Source organism: Xenopus laevis, chromosome 9_10L, assembly GCF_017654675.1.
Source record: "Xenopus laevis strain J_2021 chromosome 9_10L, Xenopus_laevis_v10.1, whole genome shotgun sequence".
NCBI classification, from domain to species: Eukaryota; Metazoa; Chordata; class Amphibia; order Anura; family Pipidae; genus Xenopus; species Xenopus laevis.
Genome location: NC_054387.1, coordinates 2780446 through 2797450, shown reverse-complemented (window position 1 = coordinate 2797450; position 17005 = coordinate 2780446). Strand labels below are relative to the sequence as shown.

Sequence of the window (17005 nt, the reverse complement as noted above, 5' to 3'; positions counted from 1 at the left end):
GTCGCCTTTCATGAAGAGGAGCGCAAGCAGAGTTTCGGTAAGTTATTTCTTAGCAATTTCAACGTTTAATTTGTCTTTCTGTTTTTTTTTCGTTGTATACTAATGAATTTAAATAAAAAAAAATGTGGTTACTGGTCCTTTAAGCATGGAAAGGAGAAAGACTACAAGTCCCAGAATCCATCGCTTCAAGGCAGTGTCGGACTGGGCCGGCGGGACACCGGGAAAAACCCCGGTGGGCCCCGGGCTCTTGTGGGCCCCGCCGGCCCAGATCCGCTACTTAGTGGGGCGGCGCGACCCCACTTTGTTTGGGGTCGCGGTAGAATAGAAGGGCTGCGCATGCGCACAAACGCGGCGCCGCGCGCATGCGCACAAACGCGGCGCCGCGCGCATGCGCACTAGCCGCCTGCAGCACTCCGGAGCGGCAGTGGCGGCTGGAGGAGGCCCTGGGGCAGTAGCCCCGGTGGGCCCCATGCCTCCCAGTCCGACCCTGCTTCAAGGGGAAGGTTTATAGACTGGTTTGTGTAAAATCCACGGGTAATAGTGATGTGAAGGCCGACCCGATACCCGCAGGTCAGACGGGTTCTGGTCAACCTCGCACTGCTCCTCGCGGGTTCTGACTACGGGGTTCCGGTTTTATAGTCTCGCGTCTGCTCGCCCCGCCCCTTTTGTGTCATCATTGGCGGGCGGGTCTATAAAAGGACCCTGGAAGCGCGGGTGCTGGAGCAGGGCGCGTTCGGGTCGGGACAGGAAAACCCTGACCCGCACATCACTAACGGGTAACGAGCTGAGAAGATGGTATGAAAGGTGTGACAGGTAAAGGTGGTGTGTAGGAAGCCGCTGTTTTTTGCTGCTAAAAGGTGAATAAAACATGCGACATATATTACTCCATGATGCTCTTATTTCTAAACTGTTTATTTTGAACCCACTCGCCGCCCCTCTTGAAAAATCCAAGAGCAAATTGCGGAGCCGGGAGAGGGGCGAGTGCTTTTCCTTTCTGGGGGTCGGAGACAAAGTAGAAAGACACTGACACCAAAACAACGTGCCGTTATTTCCTATTCGACCACTGCAAACGCAAAGAAAGAATATTTGGAGGGGAGGAGTCAAAAATATATAAATATGTTTTTGAATTGAAAATCATACGGATGTGCCGCACTCAATATTTACAAACGGAGATTCCATCAGAACTGCCCACGGGGCTCCATGAGAACACACGCACAGGACAGACCCCCCCGAAATAAAAACAGCCAAAGTTTTACCGTTTTCCTTGTTCAAAATAAAAAAAACTCCCACAAGCAGCGGGAGAATAATCAGGGAACGGGGGAGAGGAAAATAAATTACAACCGGACTTATTGTTCAATAAATTAAGCGCATCAGAAACCAAAAATCTACACAGAAAGAATCAACGGGAGGAAATGGGGGAAAGAGAAATTGTGCTGGAGAGGAAAAGAAAGTCATTTTGTTTTTTGTCCTGTGAAGAAATGGATGAAAGGGATCAAGTCTTTCCCACTCAATGGAAATATCCCCCGTCGCTCTCCACTTTCCACCCAGGGACCCCTTCAAGTACGTCGGCTGTCTGGCAACCACCAAAATAAAATATGTGCCTAATAAAAGAAAACATTATTCGAAGCAACTTTGCCATTTACATTCATTACAAATTGTCTCTGTTATTGTATATGTATTGCTATTGAAAGCAGTGTTTGTCTCTATTCTCTGCACTGCAGGTTCAGACTGTTGATTCAGTGTAAGACAAGGCATACGGAACGCATTTTAGTACATCATCAGAACAAACGCTCCTGCATGCGCTCTCGTAAAGAAGACGTATGCAGACTCGTCTCTTATTCTACTCACTTATCCGAAGAAACTGCAGTCACACCTCGTGCAGCCCACATTTGCTGTTGCAATCTTCCCCCTCGTGGCTCATTCCTCAGCCCTCCCTCCTTGGTCCTCATCACAAAAGCCCTCTGTCCTCAGCCCTCTTTCTTCAGCTCTCAGCCCTCATTACAAAAGCCCTCCGTCCTCCCTCTTCAGCTCTCCCTCCTCAGCCCTCATTACAAAAGCCCTCTGTCCTCAGCCCTCTTTCTTCAGCTTTCAGCCCTCCCTCCTCAGCCCTCATCACAAAAGCCCTCCGTCCTCAGCCCTCCCTCCTCAGCTATCAGCCTGCCTTATGAGCGGAGGTCTGAGAGCTAAAGAGAGAGAGAGGCTTTAGGGGGGAGGGCTTTTGTGATGAGGACCGAGGAGGGAGGGCTGAGGATGGAGGGATTTTGTAATGAGGGCGGAGGAGGGAGGGTTGAGAGCTGATAAGGGAGGGCTGAGGATGGAGGGATTTTGTAATGAGGGCTGAGAGCTGAAGAGAGAGGGCTGAGGAGGGAGGGCTGTTGTTATAAAGGCTGAGGAGGGCAGAATGAGGACCGAGGAGGGAGGGATAAGGAATGAGAAACGAGGGGGAGATTGCAACAGCAAATGCGGGCAGCACAGTGGTGTGACTGCAGTAGAATAAGAGACGAGTGCATACTTCTTCTTTACAAGAGCGCATGCAGGAGCGTGTGTTCTAATAATGTCCTAAAATGCGTTCCGTAAAGGCAGCTGATTAACAGACGTGTCTTTGCCGGGGAATTAAGACTTTTGCAACATTGTCTAAAGAGTAACAACCAGGAGTTATGGTGGCCATACACATATCATACAAAACTAATTTTCTTACGATATTCGGTGCGTGTAAGGTGGGAAACGAGCCGAACAATATCAGCAGTAGACTTGGATATCGGTTGGCTCGTAGAAAAATTTTGATTGGGCGCCTTTGAAGGGACCCAAAAATAGGTGGAATTCTATTGTTTCTACCTGAATATCTGACCATTCAGTTCAACACGTGTCTATTGAAACAAACTAAACATCTTTTCTAAGAAAGATCGTAATTGTTACGTCTATGGCCAATGCTGCTTTCAATAGCAAATGTTTTTACTAATAACTTTAAAAGCACTGCAAACTTTTAATTAATGTATGTTGGAAAGTTGCCTAGAATTATGTTTTCTTTAATATTAGGATTTTATTTTGGGGTTGACTTGCCCTTTAAAGGAGTTGGCCAGTGAACGGACTCCAGTGTTGAGAAGAGCAGTTTAACACCATCGGCTGTGAGGAATCTGAGAGTAAGATAAGAGGTGCCGGTATTGCAGTAGTAGTTCAATCAGTAGTAAAACGCTGGGGGAATCAGTAGCATTGAGTGTTTGGCTGAACCCCTTCACATCGTCCATGAGATGAATACGCTCAGCGGATGAGAATCAGTAGAAAACACTCCAGATGATGGAGCCGCCTCGGGAACATAAGGCAAATTCCCTGCACCCCGTCTCTTGTCGGATGATTTCCAGTTGAGGAATTTGACAGTTGAGGAATATGACAGTTGAGGAATATGACAGTTGAGGAATTTGCTGAGGATACAGCCAGGGCTTTCATGACTGACGTCTTCAGCTCCCACAGTCACCAAAGGAGATCCTACGGAGTCCCTGGTGTGCCAAACTACTTGCTTGGTATTCCTACTCCTAGAAAAGGGGGTCATGTAGCTAAAGGGGTAACAGGACCAGCCAAGCAGCCTCTTATTCAAGCACCTCCAGCTCCTCCATTGTTCTCTTGCTCAGTGTTCTGCATCCCTGCAAAACAACAAGAAGTGCTTTAATAATCATCTCAGATCTAAGATGGGGTTCAGTAGAGAACACCGGCTTTTTAAATGCACAACTGGAAAAAGAGAGAGAACTGCACCGGGATTGGCTGCGTTCGAATTCCCTGCCAATCACAAAGCACTCTTGTTTAAAGGAGAAGTAAAGAAGTAGCTAGAAATGTTGTACACGATGTTTTGTGCTTGTGTACCAGCCCAAGGCAACCACAGCCCTTTAGCAGTAAAGATCTGTGTCTCCAAAGATGCCCCAGTAGCTCCCCATCTTCTTTTCTGCTGATTCACTGATTCACATGCTCTGTGCTGCTGTCACTTACTGAGCTTAGGGAGCCACTCACAATATACAGTACACATAGAATAGAAATGTCACAATATAAGGCTGATTAGTAATTAATACACATAATTACTACATGGCAGCACAGAAACCAGTGCAATTAGCATCAGAATTGAATAATCAGCAAACCTGTAGCATCAGCTTATATTACAGCCAGGGAAGCTCATTTTCTGCTGGATAATTAGTGACGAGCCCTAAGCTTAGCTTCTCAACAGCCAATCAGAGCCCACTGAGCATGTGAGTGTCACAGACACTTTCCAAGATGGTGACCCCCTGTGACAAGTTTGATGTCCTGGATCATTGCTGCTATTGACAAGCTGACACTTTAGCCTCGTGCAATAAGTTCACTATAGAAAATATGGCATTTTTAGCCACATTCATTTTCAGGGTTTAGTTCTCCTTTAAAAGGTCTGCTACTAAGAATAGGGCCATATGTCCAGGCCAAAATAAATTCCGCAATGAATTCAGGATTATGAATCTGGAGAGGCCATTTGCTCACCTGGTTGGGCCCATTGAAGAGGGGGAAGGGCAGAAGCCTCGCTACGTGGAGCCGTCGCTCCCAAACTCCATTCTGTTAACGTGCCGAGCCTCCTTTAGACACAGATACTCCTCCTCCTGGGGGTCGTAATAGTAGAACTTGCGCAGGTATGAGATGAGGGGTCTGAAAAGGAAGTGCATTAGAATTGTATTTACTAAACATGCCTGTGAGAAGGAGAAACATTCATGGTGGGACACGGGTGGGAGTGGGGTGACCTCTATATGACTGGCCTGTACCCCATGACAGGGACTACCAGTCAGGGCCGCCATCTGGGGGGGGGCCAGCAGTGCTGAAATTTTTGAAAGAGCCGGGCCGAAGCTGTGCCGATTCCTTCCGAAAAAAGCTGAACAGCCGAAGCCCTGAAGCAGTGAAAAAACCCAAAGTCATGAAAACAGCCGAAATTAAAGTCCCGAATCGGCGAAAAGACCAGAAGTCATGAAAACAGCCAAAATGAAAGTCCAGAAGCGTCGAAAAGATTTGAAGTCACAAAAACAGCCAAAATTTAAGTCCTGAAGCCACGAGTTCAATTCCTCTGAACACCAATGTGTGTGTTTTTTTTTTTGTTTTTTTAATCCCCATGCCACCAATTTATTATTTTAATACTCTAAAGGCCCCATGCCACCAATGTTTTCTTAGAAAATACTCTCTGGCGCCCCAATTTTTTTTTAACTTGTAAGGGGGGCCCTGGCAGCAATGTTTTTTTTTAACTTATAGGGGGGGCCCTGGCCCCCCAATAGCTTTTTATAATGTGTGTGGGGGGGTCACCTTTTTAGCGCTGATGTCTTTGTGGTCTTTTAACTGTGATGTGGAGTGGGTGGGATCAGGGGCGGGGTTGTACAGGACCCCGTGATTTCTAACAGCAGCCCTGCTCCCAGGCCCATGTAATTGAATAAAAGGTGAAATATAATGAAGAACAAACTTCAATGAGTGTCTGATACACAATGAACTAAACAGGAAAGAAGTTCAATGAGTGGAAACAGATGAAAGCCAGTGACGTTAGAACAGTAGCCCACTTCATGCCGTTCTGCTAAAACAGCTCCTGACAGGCACCAAATGGCTTATAAACCCCCCCCCAGCTGTATAAAAACAGCAATTAGCCGGGGCTCCGTTTAGTGTAACGGGTAATTACAGATGAATGTGAAAATAGTAATTACACAGTAGGAAAGACTGGATTTGCACACAGGAACCCCTTTAGGAGGCCATACTCGTAGAGATCCGGATCCGAAACAAGCGGATGTCTCCCCGATGTGCCCACATTGAAGTGGGCGATATCGGGCTGATCCATTAATGGGCCCTAGGGCCCAACGATCGGATCATGATGGATCCCCTATGTGCTGTCGGATTGTGGGACCACATATACACATAGATGCGCCCGCGATCCGATTTTTTTAACCTGCCCGATCAAGATCTGCCCTACTTTCGGGCAGATCTCGATTGAGGAAGCCAATCGGATGGCCCTACACATTGGCCAATAAGCTGCCGACTCGGTCTGGCGTCATCTTTTATCAGCCCATTTATGGGGGGTCTTTACACTGGCAGCGGCTGGGAGTTACTATGGTATGATCTAGAGCGGAGTCTGCCCAAAGCACCCCAACTCTATCCCCCTTACTCCTTTTAATCCACCTAATAAAACCCCATGCACCTCAATAAAACCCTCCTGCTGATTTATTCCAAATATGACTTTCATAAGGGATCCCCACGCAGTGGGCAAATTTGCCCATGGGCAGTTACCTATAGCAACCAATCAAGGATTAGCTTTTTAAAGCCAACTGCAAGTAGAACAAAGAATGCAGCAATTTGATTGGTTTGCATGGGTTACTGCCCATTGCCCAGTGTTGATAAATGACCCCCGATGTGTAACATTAAAAGTTAAAAGATGTTTGCAAGATGCCCGTGACCAGCGTCCGGGAAGCAACAGCAATATTGTTCCTGTGTCATACTTGCCCTTTAAGGTGTTGACAGTTGCTAATCACAGAGCACAGGAGATGACAGATATAAAACATTAATATATATATTAGATATAAAACATTTCCCGTTTGAGCAGAAGAGCCGTCCAATGAAATAGCTTGGCATCTGCAACTGTCAGTTCTCCCAGCTGAATCTCTGTGCTGCCCCCACTTGTCTCCAGGGAAATACTTTGATTATATAATGTGAATAACCCAACATGGCCCCTGTCATTATAATCGCATTGTGGCTACAGAGAACTACAGTTCAACAAGGAATCGCCTGCACCGTATGTTTTGGGCTTTTGTATCCTCCCAAGGCCCCCCCACATCGTTTTAACAGTGAAGAGAAGAACCTCAAAAGTTTCCCAGTCGCTCCCCATATCCTTCTCGGAGTTTGTACCCGGTGCCTAAGCTTAAGGACCAGCTCAATAGAAGAGAAAGAATTAATTCAGATTAAAGGAGTTGTTCACCTTCAGATTAACAATTTGCAATTGGTTTTCATTTTTTGAGCTTTTTATTCAGCTCTCCAGTTTGCAGTCTGGTTGCTAGGTTCCCTAGCAACCATGCGCTGATTTGAATATGAATAAGAAAGGACTGAATGGAAAGACAAGTAATAAAAAATAGCAATAACAATACTTTTGCAGCTTTTACAGAGCATTGTAGATGGGGTCAGTGACCCCCAGTTAAAAGCTGGAAAGTGTCAGAAGAAGAAGGCAAATAATTCAAAAACTATAAAAAAAAAATGTTGCTTAAAACTGGTAATTCCATAACATCCTAAAATTGATTCATGAACTCCATTGATTCATAAGTCTTTAATAAGGCCATAGAAAGAATAGAGAGTGGCAGAATAGAGAGATCTAATTCCAGTAATTAATCTAACGATCCAGCCGGCATCAGCTTTTGAACTGCAACTCAAAGCATCCTGTGAACAAGATTATGAGAGTTGTAGTTTCATTGAAACTGGTGGACTGCTAGAGAAATCTTGCCAGAATTTTTTTTAAAAAAACACCCCTTTAAGGGTAGGGCTACACGGACGTTTTCTACACAATCCGACGCGTTGCGACAAAACACCCGCAACAAATCGAATGCAACGGAAATAAGGTAAGCGAATGCATTGTCGGATGAAGTTGCAGCGTTGATCCGACGCGACACGACTGTCAGATGCAGACTTCATCCCACAATGCATTCAATTACCTTATTTACGTCGCATGCGATTTGTCGCAGGTGTTTCGTCGCATTGCGTCGAAAACGTCCGTGTAGTCCTACCCTAAGGCTTTCAGCTTTTATCCCAAACGTCTGGGAACAAATCTACTTTTACTACATGTGTCAGTTGCAAAGAGGATACAATTGTGCAAGATGCAGTGCATTCTGGGATAGAGGAGCGTGCGTGGGTTAACCTGCAAGTTCCAATTCTTGGACATTCTTCATGTGGCAGTTGGGTGTCAGATATTCATTGACAGTTAGATCCAATATCTTCAATCTTATAGGGGGCTCCTTTTGCTTAGAAGATGTATTAGAACTCACTCAAATAACTGATTCCAGTACAAACAAAATCTAACTAAATAACTGCCTTTTGCACAAATCCTGCCTATAGAGAGACATGGGGGAACGATTCACTAAAGGTCATTATTCCTTAATGTTTTGTGCATTATTGAAGACGCATTATTTAAGGAACGATTCATCAAAGTATTTTCGCGTGTGTTAATAGACCTATCGCAGTTAATTGCTGCACAGCGGTATTCTAATCTCATTGCGATGCTTATAGAATTGAATTAATCCGAACGCATTATTCACTAACATCTTTTAATCGATATAAATAGTGCGATCATTACTGTGAAATTTAACAGCTCCCGGGAGTAGGCGTTTCTAAACAACATCAGATGGATTAATAGAGGACATTTTTTTAAAATATATTTGTTTCTACTAAAAAAAAAACCACCATGAGAGTTTTAACTTTATTAAGAAATGACTTACCGATTCTCTGATTGTGCTCCTCTTCAGAAACGGCGACAGGGCGACCATCCATCGTGCGACGCTCGATTTCTCCTCCCTGGCTATCTCCTATAAGGAAGGCAGGGAGGAGAAATCGAGTGCGCACGATGGATCGTTGCCCTGTCGCCGTTTCTGAAGAGGAGCGATATCCGAGAATCGTTAAGTAATTTCTTAATAAAGACTTTGCGAATTTAAAGTTAAAACTGTCTTGGCGGGGTTTTTTTTTCGTTAAGTAGAAACAAATTGTTTTAAAAATTTTTTTTATAAAAAACAATGAATAATATTTAATTGATTGTATTTAGAAAGTTTCTTATTTCAGTATGATGAAGCTTATATTAAATTTTCATTTTCGTGATAGTTCCCCTTTAAAAAAGACCAAGGCTGCGGAACACCCAGGCTATATAAGAACAATTCAGTTGGACGATACATAATAAAGCTCACTTAGAACTCACATCATGTCCAGGGAAACAGATACTCACTTGGGTAACGGGAGTTCCGGAATGTGGTCGATCCGGACCAGCTGCCGAATACGAAAGCGGCACAAGTGCTGCAGGGACTTCACATTGCTGAAGCGGGAGACGGGGTACAGGAGCTGCACTGGGGTTGGGGGGAGACCTGTGGGGAGGCAAGGCTATGAACTAATGCACAAAACAGTCCAGAGTGTGGAACATAAGAATGCAGGTAAGATATGGAGTCTAGTAGTATTGTAGCACAGGTATGGGACCTGCTATCCAAAATGCTTGGCACATGGGGTTTCCAGATAATGGATCTTTCTGTAATTTGGATCTTCATACATTAAAGGAGAACTAAACCCTAAAAATTAATGTGGCTAAAAATGTCATATTTTATATGTAGAACGTATTGCACAAGGCTAAACTTGTTACAGACTGTGACACTCACATGCTCAGTGGGCTCTGATTGGCTGTTGAGAAGCTAAGCTTAGGGCTCGTCACTAATTATCCAGCAGAAAATGAGCTTCCCTGGCTGTAATATAAGATGATGCTACAGGTTTGCTGATTATTCAATTCTGATGCTAATTGCACTGGTTTCTGTGCTGCCATGTAGTAATTATGTGTATTAATTACTAATCAGCCTTATATTGTGACATTTCTATTCTATGTGTACTGTATATTGTGAGAGGCTCCCTAAGCTCAGTAAGTGACAGCAGCACAGAGCATGTGCAGTGAATCAGCAGAAAAGAAGATGGGGAGCTACTGGGGCATCTTTGGAGAGACAGATCTTTACTGCTAAAGGGCTGTGGTTGCCTTGGGCTGGTACAGAAGCACAAAACATCAGGTACAACATTTCTACCTACTTCTTTAGTTCTCCTTTAAGCTTAATAGAAAATCATATAAACATGAAATAAAGCCAATAGGCTGGTTTTGCCTCCAATAAGGATTAATTATATCTTAGTTTTGGGATCAAGTACAAGCGACTGTTTTTTTTATTACACAGAAAAAGGAAATTAGTATTAATTTGATAAAATGGAGTCTATGTGAGAAAGCTTTTCTACAATTCTGAGCTTTCTGGATATTAAGTTTAAACAGAGAACCCAGTGGTGAGTATTTAAGGGACACTGAGAAATATGTACATCATCTATTCCATTGACCAGGACCCTGCATGAAAATGTAAATTAATTGTAAAAACTGCTCTACTTAAAGGGCTACAATATCTAAGACTCGGTCAATATGGAGAGCAAGAAGTGGGGCTGCAGCTCACTATTTCACAGCTCAACTTACTAAAAGTGTTCCCTTAGTATGTCAGGCTTGGATTTGAGGCTGCTGAAGCCCTGAGCAACTGAATTTTACATTGAAGAAAATAAGTCATCCCAGGAATGTTGGGTGCTGTCCATGCCGTTGCTTTAATAAAAAGGGTCATTCCAAGTAGGGAATGCACCGAATCCAGGATTCGGTTCGGTATTCGGCCAGGATTCAGCCATTTTCAGCAGGATTCTGATTCAGCTGAATCCTTGTGCCTGGCCGAACCGAATCCTTAAAATCATGTGACTATTTTCCCCTTTTCTCTTTTTCCCTCCACCTCACTGATTTGCATATGCAAATTAGGGTTCAAGCATTTCGGGGGTTCAGCCGAATCCAAAATGGATGCGGTACATCCCTAATTCCAAGGATGCTAGGGCCTGGCCATGGCATAGCATCAATTAAACTGGCAAGAGCGTGTTATCCAACATACAAACATACATAGAGCAGAGAAAGCAGCAATAAAGAGAAAACAGGTGAAAGAAGATTTGCTGTGCGTGTTTGTTCCCCAAGAATCTGACCTGGTACTCGCGAGCGAAGAAAATACAGGAACTTCCCATTCTTCGAGTGCAAGATGGCGCGTTTTATGAACTCCACTACAGACTGACATCGATCCTCAAACTTCGGGTGGCACCAGAGACTGAATGTTCCTATGAGGGGGGATTGAAGAGTACAGGGTATTGCAGGAAGTAAACCAAAGTCAACGCACAATAATGATATAAATACAATTTTCTGTTGTTTCCACATGCACCCCATTATCTTCTGCTCACCCACTGTTATACAAGCTGAACTCGGGGACCAGGGTGTAGAACAGCCGTCACATCCTCACCTCTGTAGTGCTCCATGCGCGTGTGGTGGGTGATTCCCTGTGATCGGAAACTCAGACTCAGGATGTAGCGAGGGTCTGAACTATCTCGCACCAAGAAGGAGCCGTCGGGTTTTGCCTTCAGCTTCATCTCTGCATCCTCCCAGTTCATTGGACCCCAGTACCAGCCGCACTACAGGACAAGAGAAGTTGGACAGTTATTGGCAGCTACATAATATAAGCAGAAAGTACTTGCGAATAGGGCCCTCGGATCCTATTTTTACACTTGTAAGATGATAAAGAGTTGCATAATGTGCTGGCCCAGGTATAGGATCCATTATCCAGAAAGCTCCGAAATACGGAAAGGTTGTCTCCCATAGACTGCCTTCTTGCGAAATAATCCATTTTTTTAAAAACGGATTTCCTTTTTCTGTGTAATAATAAAACAGTCACTTGTACTTGATCCCAACTAAAGGTGGCCATACACAGGCCAATAAAAGCTGCCAACAGAGCCGGCAGCTTATTGGGTAATGTGTGGGGCCCTCCTATGGGCTTCCCCGATCGATAATTGGGCGAAAGTCGGGTAGATGTCGATCGTGTAGGGGTACAAATCCCATCAGATCGCAGACCGCATCTGTTCGTTGATGCAGTCCCGCGATCCGCTGGCCCATATGATCCGATCGTTGGGTCTTATGGCCCACGATCGGATCAGCCTATCACCCATCTCAAGGTGGGGATATCGGGGAGAGATACTCTTGTTTGGTGAAATCAACAAACGAGCGGATCTCTGTGTGTATGGCCACCGTAACATACAATTAATCCTTATTGGAAGCAAAACCAGCCTATTGGCTTTATTTCATGTTTATATGATTTTCTAGTAGACTTAAGGTATGAAGATCCGTTTTCCGGAAAAAATCAGGTCCTGAGCATTCTGGATAAAAGGTCCCATACCTGCAAATAAATGACAACGATGCTAAAGAGACAGAGACTGAAAAATCCACATGGACCTAAGGAGAAGGACCTGAGACACACAAACAAGGTTAAAGGTGGCCATAGACATTACAATTACAATGTTTCCAGGAAAGATTGTTCATTTCAATACACACGGGTACAGCTGAATGGTCAGATATAGAAACAATAGAATTCTACCTGTATCTGACCATTCAGCACTAACAATGGCTGAGGTTCGGGTGGCACCCGATGAAAATTTTCTAGCCAGCCCAGCTGTTATTAATCGTCTCGTCTCCCACTATACACGCAGTGAATATCATACAGAAATTTATTTCATATAATATTATCGGTGCATCTGTGGCCACCATAAGAATTGGGTATCCAGGTATCTGGCAAGCTTCATACCTTCTCAAGCTCCCGCAGGCTGGCAGCAAAGCTACTGGAGTCCTGTCTAAATAGGGGGCACTGCAGGGGCTGCACCAGTGGGACTGGGACACACTCAGTTGGTCTTAGCGGAAACACCCGTGGTAAAAGTTCTGCAAAGTAAAAAAAAAGTAAACGGGATTACTTCTTATCTTGGCCAAGATAAGAAAAGATACTACAGGTATGGGATCCTTTATCCAGAGACCTGTTATCAAGAAAGCTCAGGATTATGGAAAGGCTGTCTCCCATAGACTCACAAATTTTTAAAACCATTTCCTTTTTCTGTGTAATAATAAAACAGTCGCTTGTATTTGATCCCAACTAAGATATAATTAATCCTTATTGGAAGCAGAACCAGCCTATTGGGTTTATTTAATATTTACATGATTTTTTAGTAGACTTAAGGTATGAAGATCCAAATTACAAATCCGTCATCTGGAAAACCTCAGGTGTTCTGGATAACAGGTCCCATTCCTGTACAAGGATTAGGTTGGATTTACCTGGAGCATGTGGAGGAGGAGGCGGGGGCAGTGGGAATGACTGCAGAGAGGATCCCATGGGTCCCACTAGGACAGACGCTGGCTGGATTCCACCAATATCATCTGGATCAAAAAAGGAAGGGAACAACCATAAACAACATTTTCTAGTGGTGCAAGTTTGTTCCCACCTGCACTCCGTACAGAGAAGCTTTGGAAGAGACCGTGGAGGGAGATACCTAAAAGGCTGAGGCTCCTGCGGGGAGGTGGAGGAGGGGTGGGAGGGTGAGTGGAGCAGGATCCTCTCTGTGAAAAGTCCACGTCTACAAGTGACACCGTTTCACCTGCACAACAGAGACAGACATTACTATAAAATAAAAATATAAGTCACACTCTATAAGGCTCTCTCTATAAGGCTCTCTCTATAAGGCTCTCTCTATAACTCTCTCTCTATAACTCTCTCTCTATAACTCTCTCTCTATAACTCTCTCTCTATAACTCTCTCTCTATAACTCTCTCTCTATAACTCTCTCTCTATAACTCTCTCTCTATAACTCTCTCTATAACTCACTCTCTCTCTATAACTCTCTCTCTCTCTATAACTCTCTCTCTCTCTATAACTCTCTCTCTCTATAACTCTCTCTCTCTCTATAACTCACTCTCTCTCTATAACTCACTCTCTCTCTATAACTCACTCTCTCTCTATAACTCACTCTCTCTCTATAACTCTCTCTCTATAACTCTCTCTCTATAACTCTCTCTCTATAACTCTCTCTCTATAACTCTCTCTCTATAACTCTCTCTCTATAACTCTCTCTCTATAACTCTCTCTCTATAACTCTCTCTCTATAACTCTCTCTGCATTTCATGTGTTTGGTTTCAGGAGAACAACCTGTAGATGAGGGTCCCTTTCTTCCCACAGACTCACCAGTGAAGAGTGGACTGAAGGAGACTGGAGAAAAGGCACTTTGAGTTCTGGTCAATCGCGGCTTCCTATGGAGTTAAACAAAAAAAAAAAAAATTAATATTAAAGGGGTAGTTCACCTTTAAGTTAACTTTTAGTTACAGAATGGCCAAATTTAAGCAACCTTTCAATTGGCCTTCATTATTTTGTTTTAATAGATTATGAATTATTTGCCTTTATCTTCAGACTCTTTCCAGCTTTCAAATGGGGGTCACTGACCCCGTCTATAAAACAAATGCTCTGTAAGGCTACAAATGTATTGTTATGGTTACTTTTTATTTCTCGTTTTTCTATTCAGGCCTCTCCTATTCATATTCCAGTCTCTTATTTAAATCAATGCATGGTTGCTAGGGGAATTTGGACCCTAGTAACCAGATTGTTAAAATTGCTGAAGAGCTGCTGAGTAAAGACCCTTTCCAGCTTTCAAATGGGGGTCACTGACCCCATATAAAAAACAAATGCTCTGTAAGGCTACAATTGTATTGTTATTGTTACTTTTTATTCCTCATCTTTCTATTCAGGCCTCTCCTATTCATATTCCAGTCTCTTATTCAAATCAGTGCATGGTTGCTAGGGGAATTTGGACCCTAGCAACCACATGGCTGAAATTACAAACTGGAGAGCTGCTGAATAAAAAGCTAAATAACTCAAAAACCACAAATAATAAAAAATGAAAACCAACTGCAAATGGTCTCAGAATCTCCCTCTCTACGTCAGACTAAGGGTTAATTTAAAGGGGCAGAAGCCCATGAAGAGAAGAAGAGGAGGAATGAGAGAAGGGGTCGGGGTCGCACCGGAGAAGCTGTAAGTCCCGGGACATGTCGGTGAAGCTTCCCCCCAGCTGTGTAGCCCCTCCCCTCCTGTCAGAATTCCCGGCGGCCCCCGCGCAGCTCTTGGTGCGGAAGATGCGGGAGAGTCGGTTCCTGAGGGAGGATTTTGTGCTTCGGCCTGTGCTGCTGCTCGGGGCCCGTCCCTCGTGTCCCTCGGGCTCCTCCAGCACCAGCAGCGCGTCACTCGTCTCCTCACACGGACACCCGCGCAGTCCCAGGGCCCCGAGCTGCAACTCCAACTCCTTGTCACGTCTGTTACACAACTCGGCCGCCTCCGGCCTCCCTCCTCCCGCCGGCAGCGCTTCTACTACAGCCTCGGCCTCCGCTGCAGCCTCTCCTTCCTCCTCGTCTCCCCTCGGCATGTTCCGGAACACCATGAGCCGGGGCCTCGCAGCCTCCGCCTCAGGACCGCAGCCTAATAACCGGCTCAGCACCTCCTCCGCCGCTGCCCCACGCATGTTGTCCCCGGTGGCTCCGCGGGCCCCGGCCCGAGCCTCGGTCTCTCCCAGCTCAGCTCCCCGATCTCCGGCAGCTCCTTCATCGGAGCCCGCCCCCTGTTTCCGGTTCTGCACAACGTCACTGTTGTCTCTGTGTGTGTGACATGTGACAGCTCCGGAAAGCGCCGCCCACCGAACGTACAGACGCCCCACGTGACTGTGGTCATGGGCAATGTGTTCAGAAAAGCGTCTCCCTGTGTTGCCTCCGCCATTTTGTTGGTGGGTTAGCCATACCTCCCAACATTTTGTAAGTAAAAAGAGGGACAAAAAAGTTGGCGCGCGTAGTGAGGCGAAAATGTGTTTGACCACGTCCATTGTTGTGGCCACAGCCCCTAATTACCATGCTCGTTTTACAAAATTTGGAAGGTTATGAAAGTTTGAACAGTTTTGCCGATGAAGGTGAATTGCCCTTTAACAGTTTCCCCAAGAGACCTGCTGATCTTAAATTGTTACAATTACTTATTTGCTTATCTGAAATTGTTTACAAACGTTTCCAAGTGCACCTGCCGCATATTCTGGGCTCTCTGCCAAAAGCCAATTAAGTTAGAAACGTTTATCTGGCCGTTCAAAGAGAAAGTCGGGACATTTCAGCAACAAGCCGGGACTGCGGGCTGAGCTGTCAAAAGCTCAAAACAGGACAGTTGGGAGGTATGCAGCCATTACTCCCATTTTTGACATGAAAGCCTTTGGTTGTGTTCCCAAAAATGTTTTGTTTTTTTTTACAAAGACATGCCTGATTTGAGCAATTGAAAGGAAACCGTGATATGTTGTCTGTGTTCTTGTTGGGACCAGTTGCTCACCCACTTTAAGACTAGGAAAGTCCAGGCAGTGGTCGGTGGCATTGAGGGCAGGTGACATTTAGTGGAACAGTGATTGGCTGATCATCCTGTCATTGACTGTAGAGTCCTTATGAAAACCCTACCACCCACCTTAGGTTGACCGTATAATTCAAACCCTCCTTCACCTTATTCCATTGTGAAATGATGGATTGTGGGATTTGAAGTCCCTCTGCATTCATACTGAGTGGAGCATGGGCTCTATGGAAAGCACACAGATTAAATCTCTATGGAAGATCTATATCTGCCTTTGAGGCATTATGATGAATCACGGAATTACATTAGTAAACAGCTAGTTGGAAAGCTCCATTTGATAAACAAACATTGGATTGTGGTTATATAACATGTCATTGCTACACAATCAGTTATAATTGGGAAGCCCAGTGTAGCGTGACAATAGCTGGATATTATATTACAGCTCAAGTGTAGCAGACTCGTGTGTCCTCCAGCCATGAATAGGGGTGCCATTATCTAATGATAAAGGGGTTATTTGTGGTGCTATAATGGGCTGCACGGCCAATTGCATTGCTGGTAAATTTGTGATAGCCTAGGCCTTGGTTGTTATATTACAGAGATGTTGAGCCCAATCTGAAGTGATTCAGGTGCATCTTGGACACCAGCACTTCGGGGCAGCATCATCACCACCCAACCAAACTCCAAGGATTTTGATGAAGGGGACTGTATCTGAAGTTGGGTTCCACTCTCCGAAGAGCCAGTTCTCTGACTTCCCACAGTTGACTTTAGCCCCAAAAGCTCTTCCTTGCAGGTCTGGAGGCACGCTCTCACGACTGCCGATTTGCAGAGAAGAAGGTCACATCACCCATGTACAGTGAGCACGCGATCTGAGATCTGGCTGGTCCTGGCGCAGTGATCCCCTGATCTTTGGGTGCCGACTGATGCACGTGGCAAAAACAACAAACAAAAAGCAGAGGTGAAAGAGGGCAGCCTTGTCTGACCCCAGATAGAACTTGAAATGGGTCAGTTTTCCAGCCATT

The 17005-nt window shown here is 44.9% G+C and overlaps 1 protein-coding gene across 1 annotated transcript; it reads right to left on the bottom strand.

The window, feature by feature from the left end:
• Window positions 1-896: 896 nt before the first annotated feature.
• Window positions 897-15504, bottom strand: socs7.L (suppressor of cytokine signaling 7 L homeolog). The gene is made up of 10 exons (XM_018234736.2): window positions 14642-15504; window positions 13812-13876; window positions 13123-13227; window positions 12908-13009; window positions 12390-12520; window positions 11058-11226; window positions 10750-10878; window positions 8951-9086; window positions 4495-4656; window positions 897-3638 (listed from the first exon to the last, which is right to left on the bottom strand). The coding sequence occupies exons 1-9, from the start codon at window positions 15487-15489 to the stop codon at window positions 4536-4538; spliced, it is 1806 nt and encodes a 601-aa protein (XP_018090225.1). The 5' UTR covers window positions 15490-15504; the 3' UTR covers window positions 897-3638; window positions 4495-4535.
• Between the last annotated feature and the right edge of the window lie 1501 nt (window positions 15505-17005).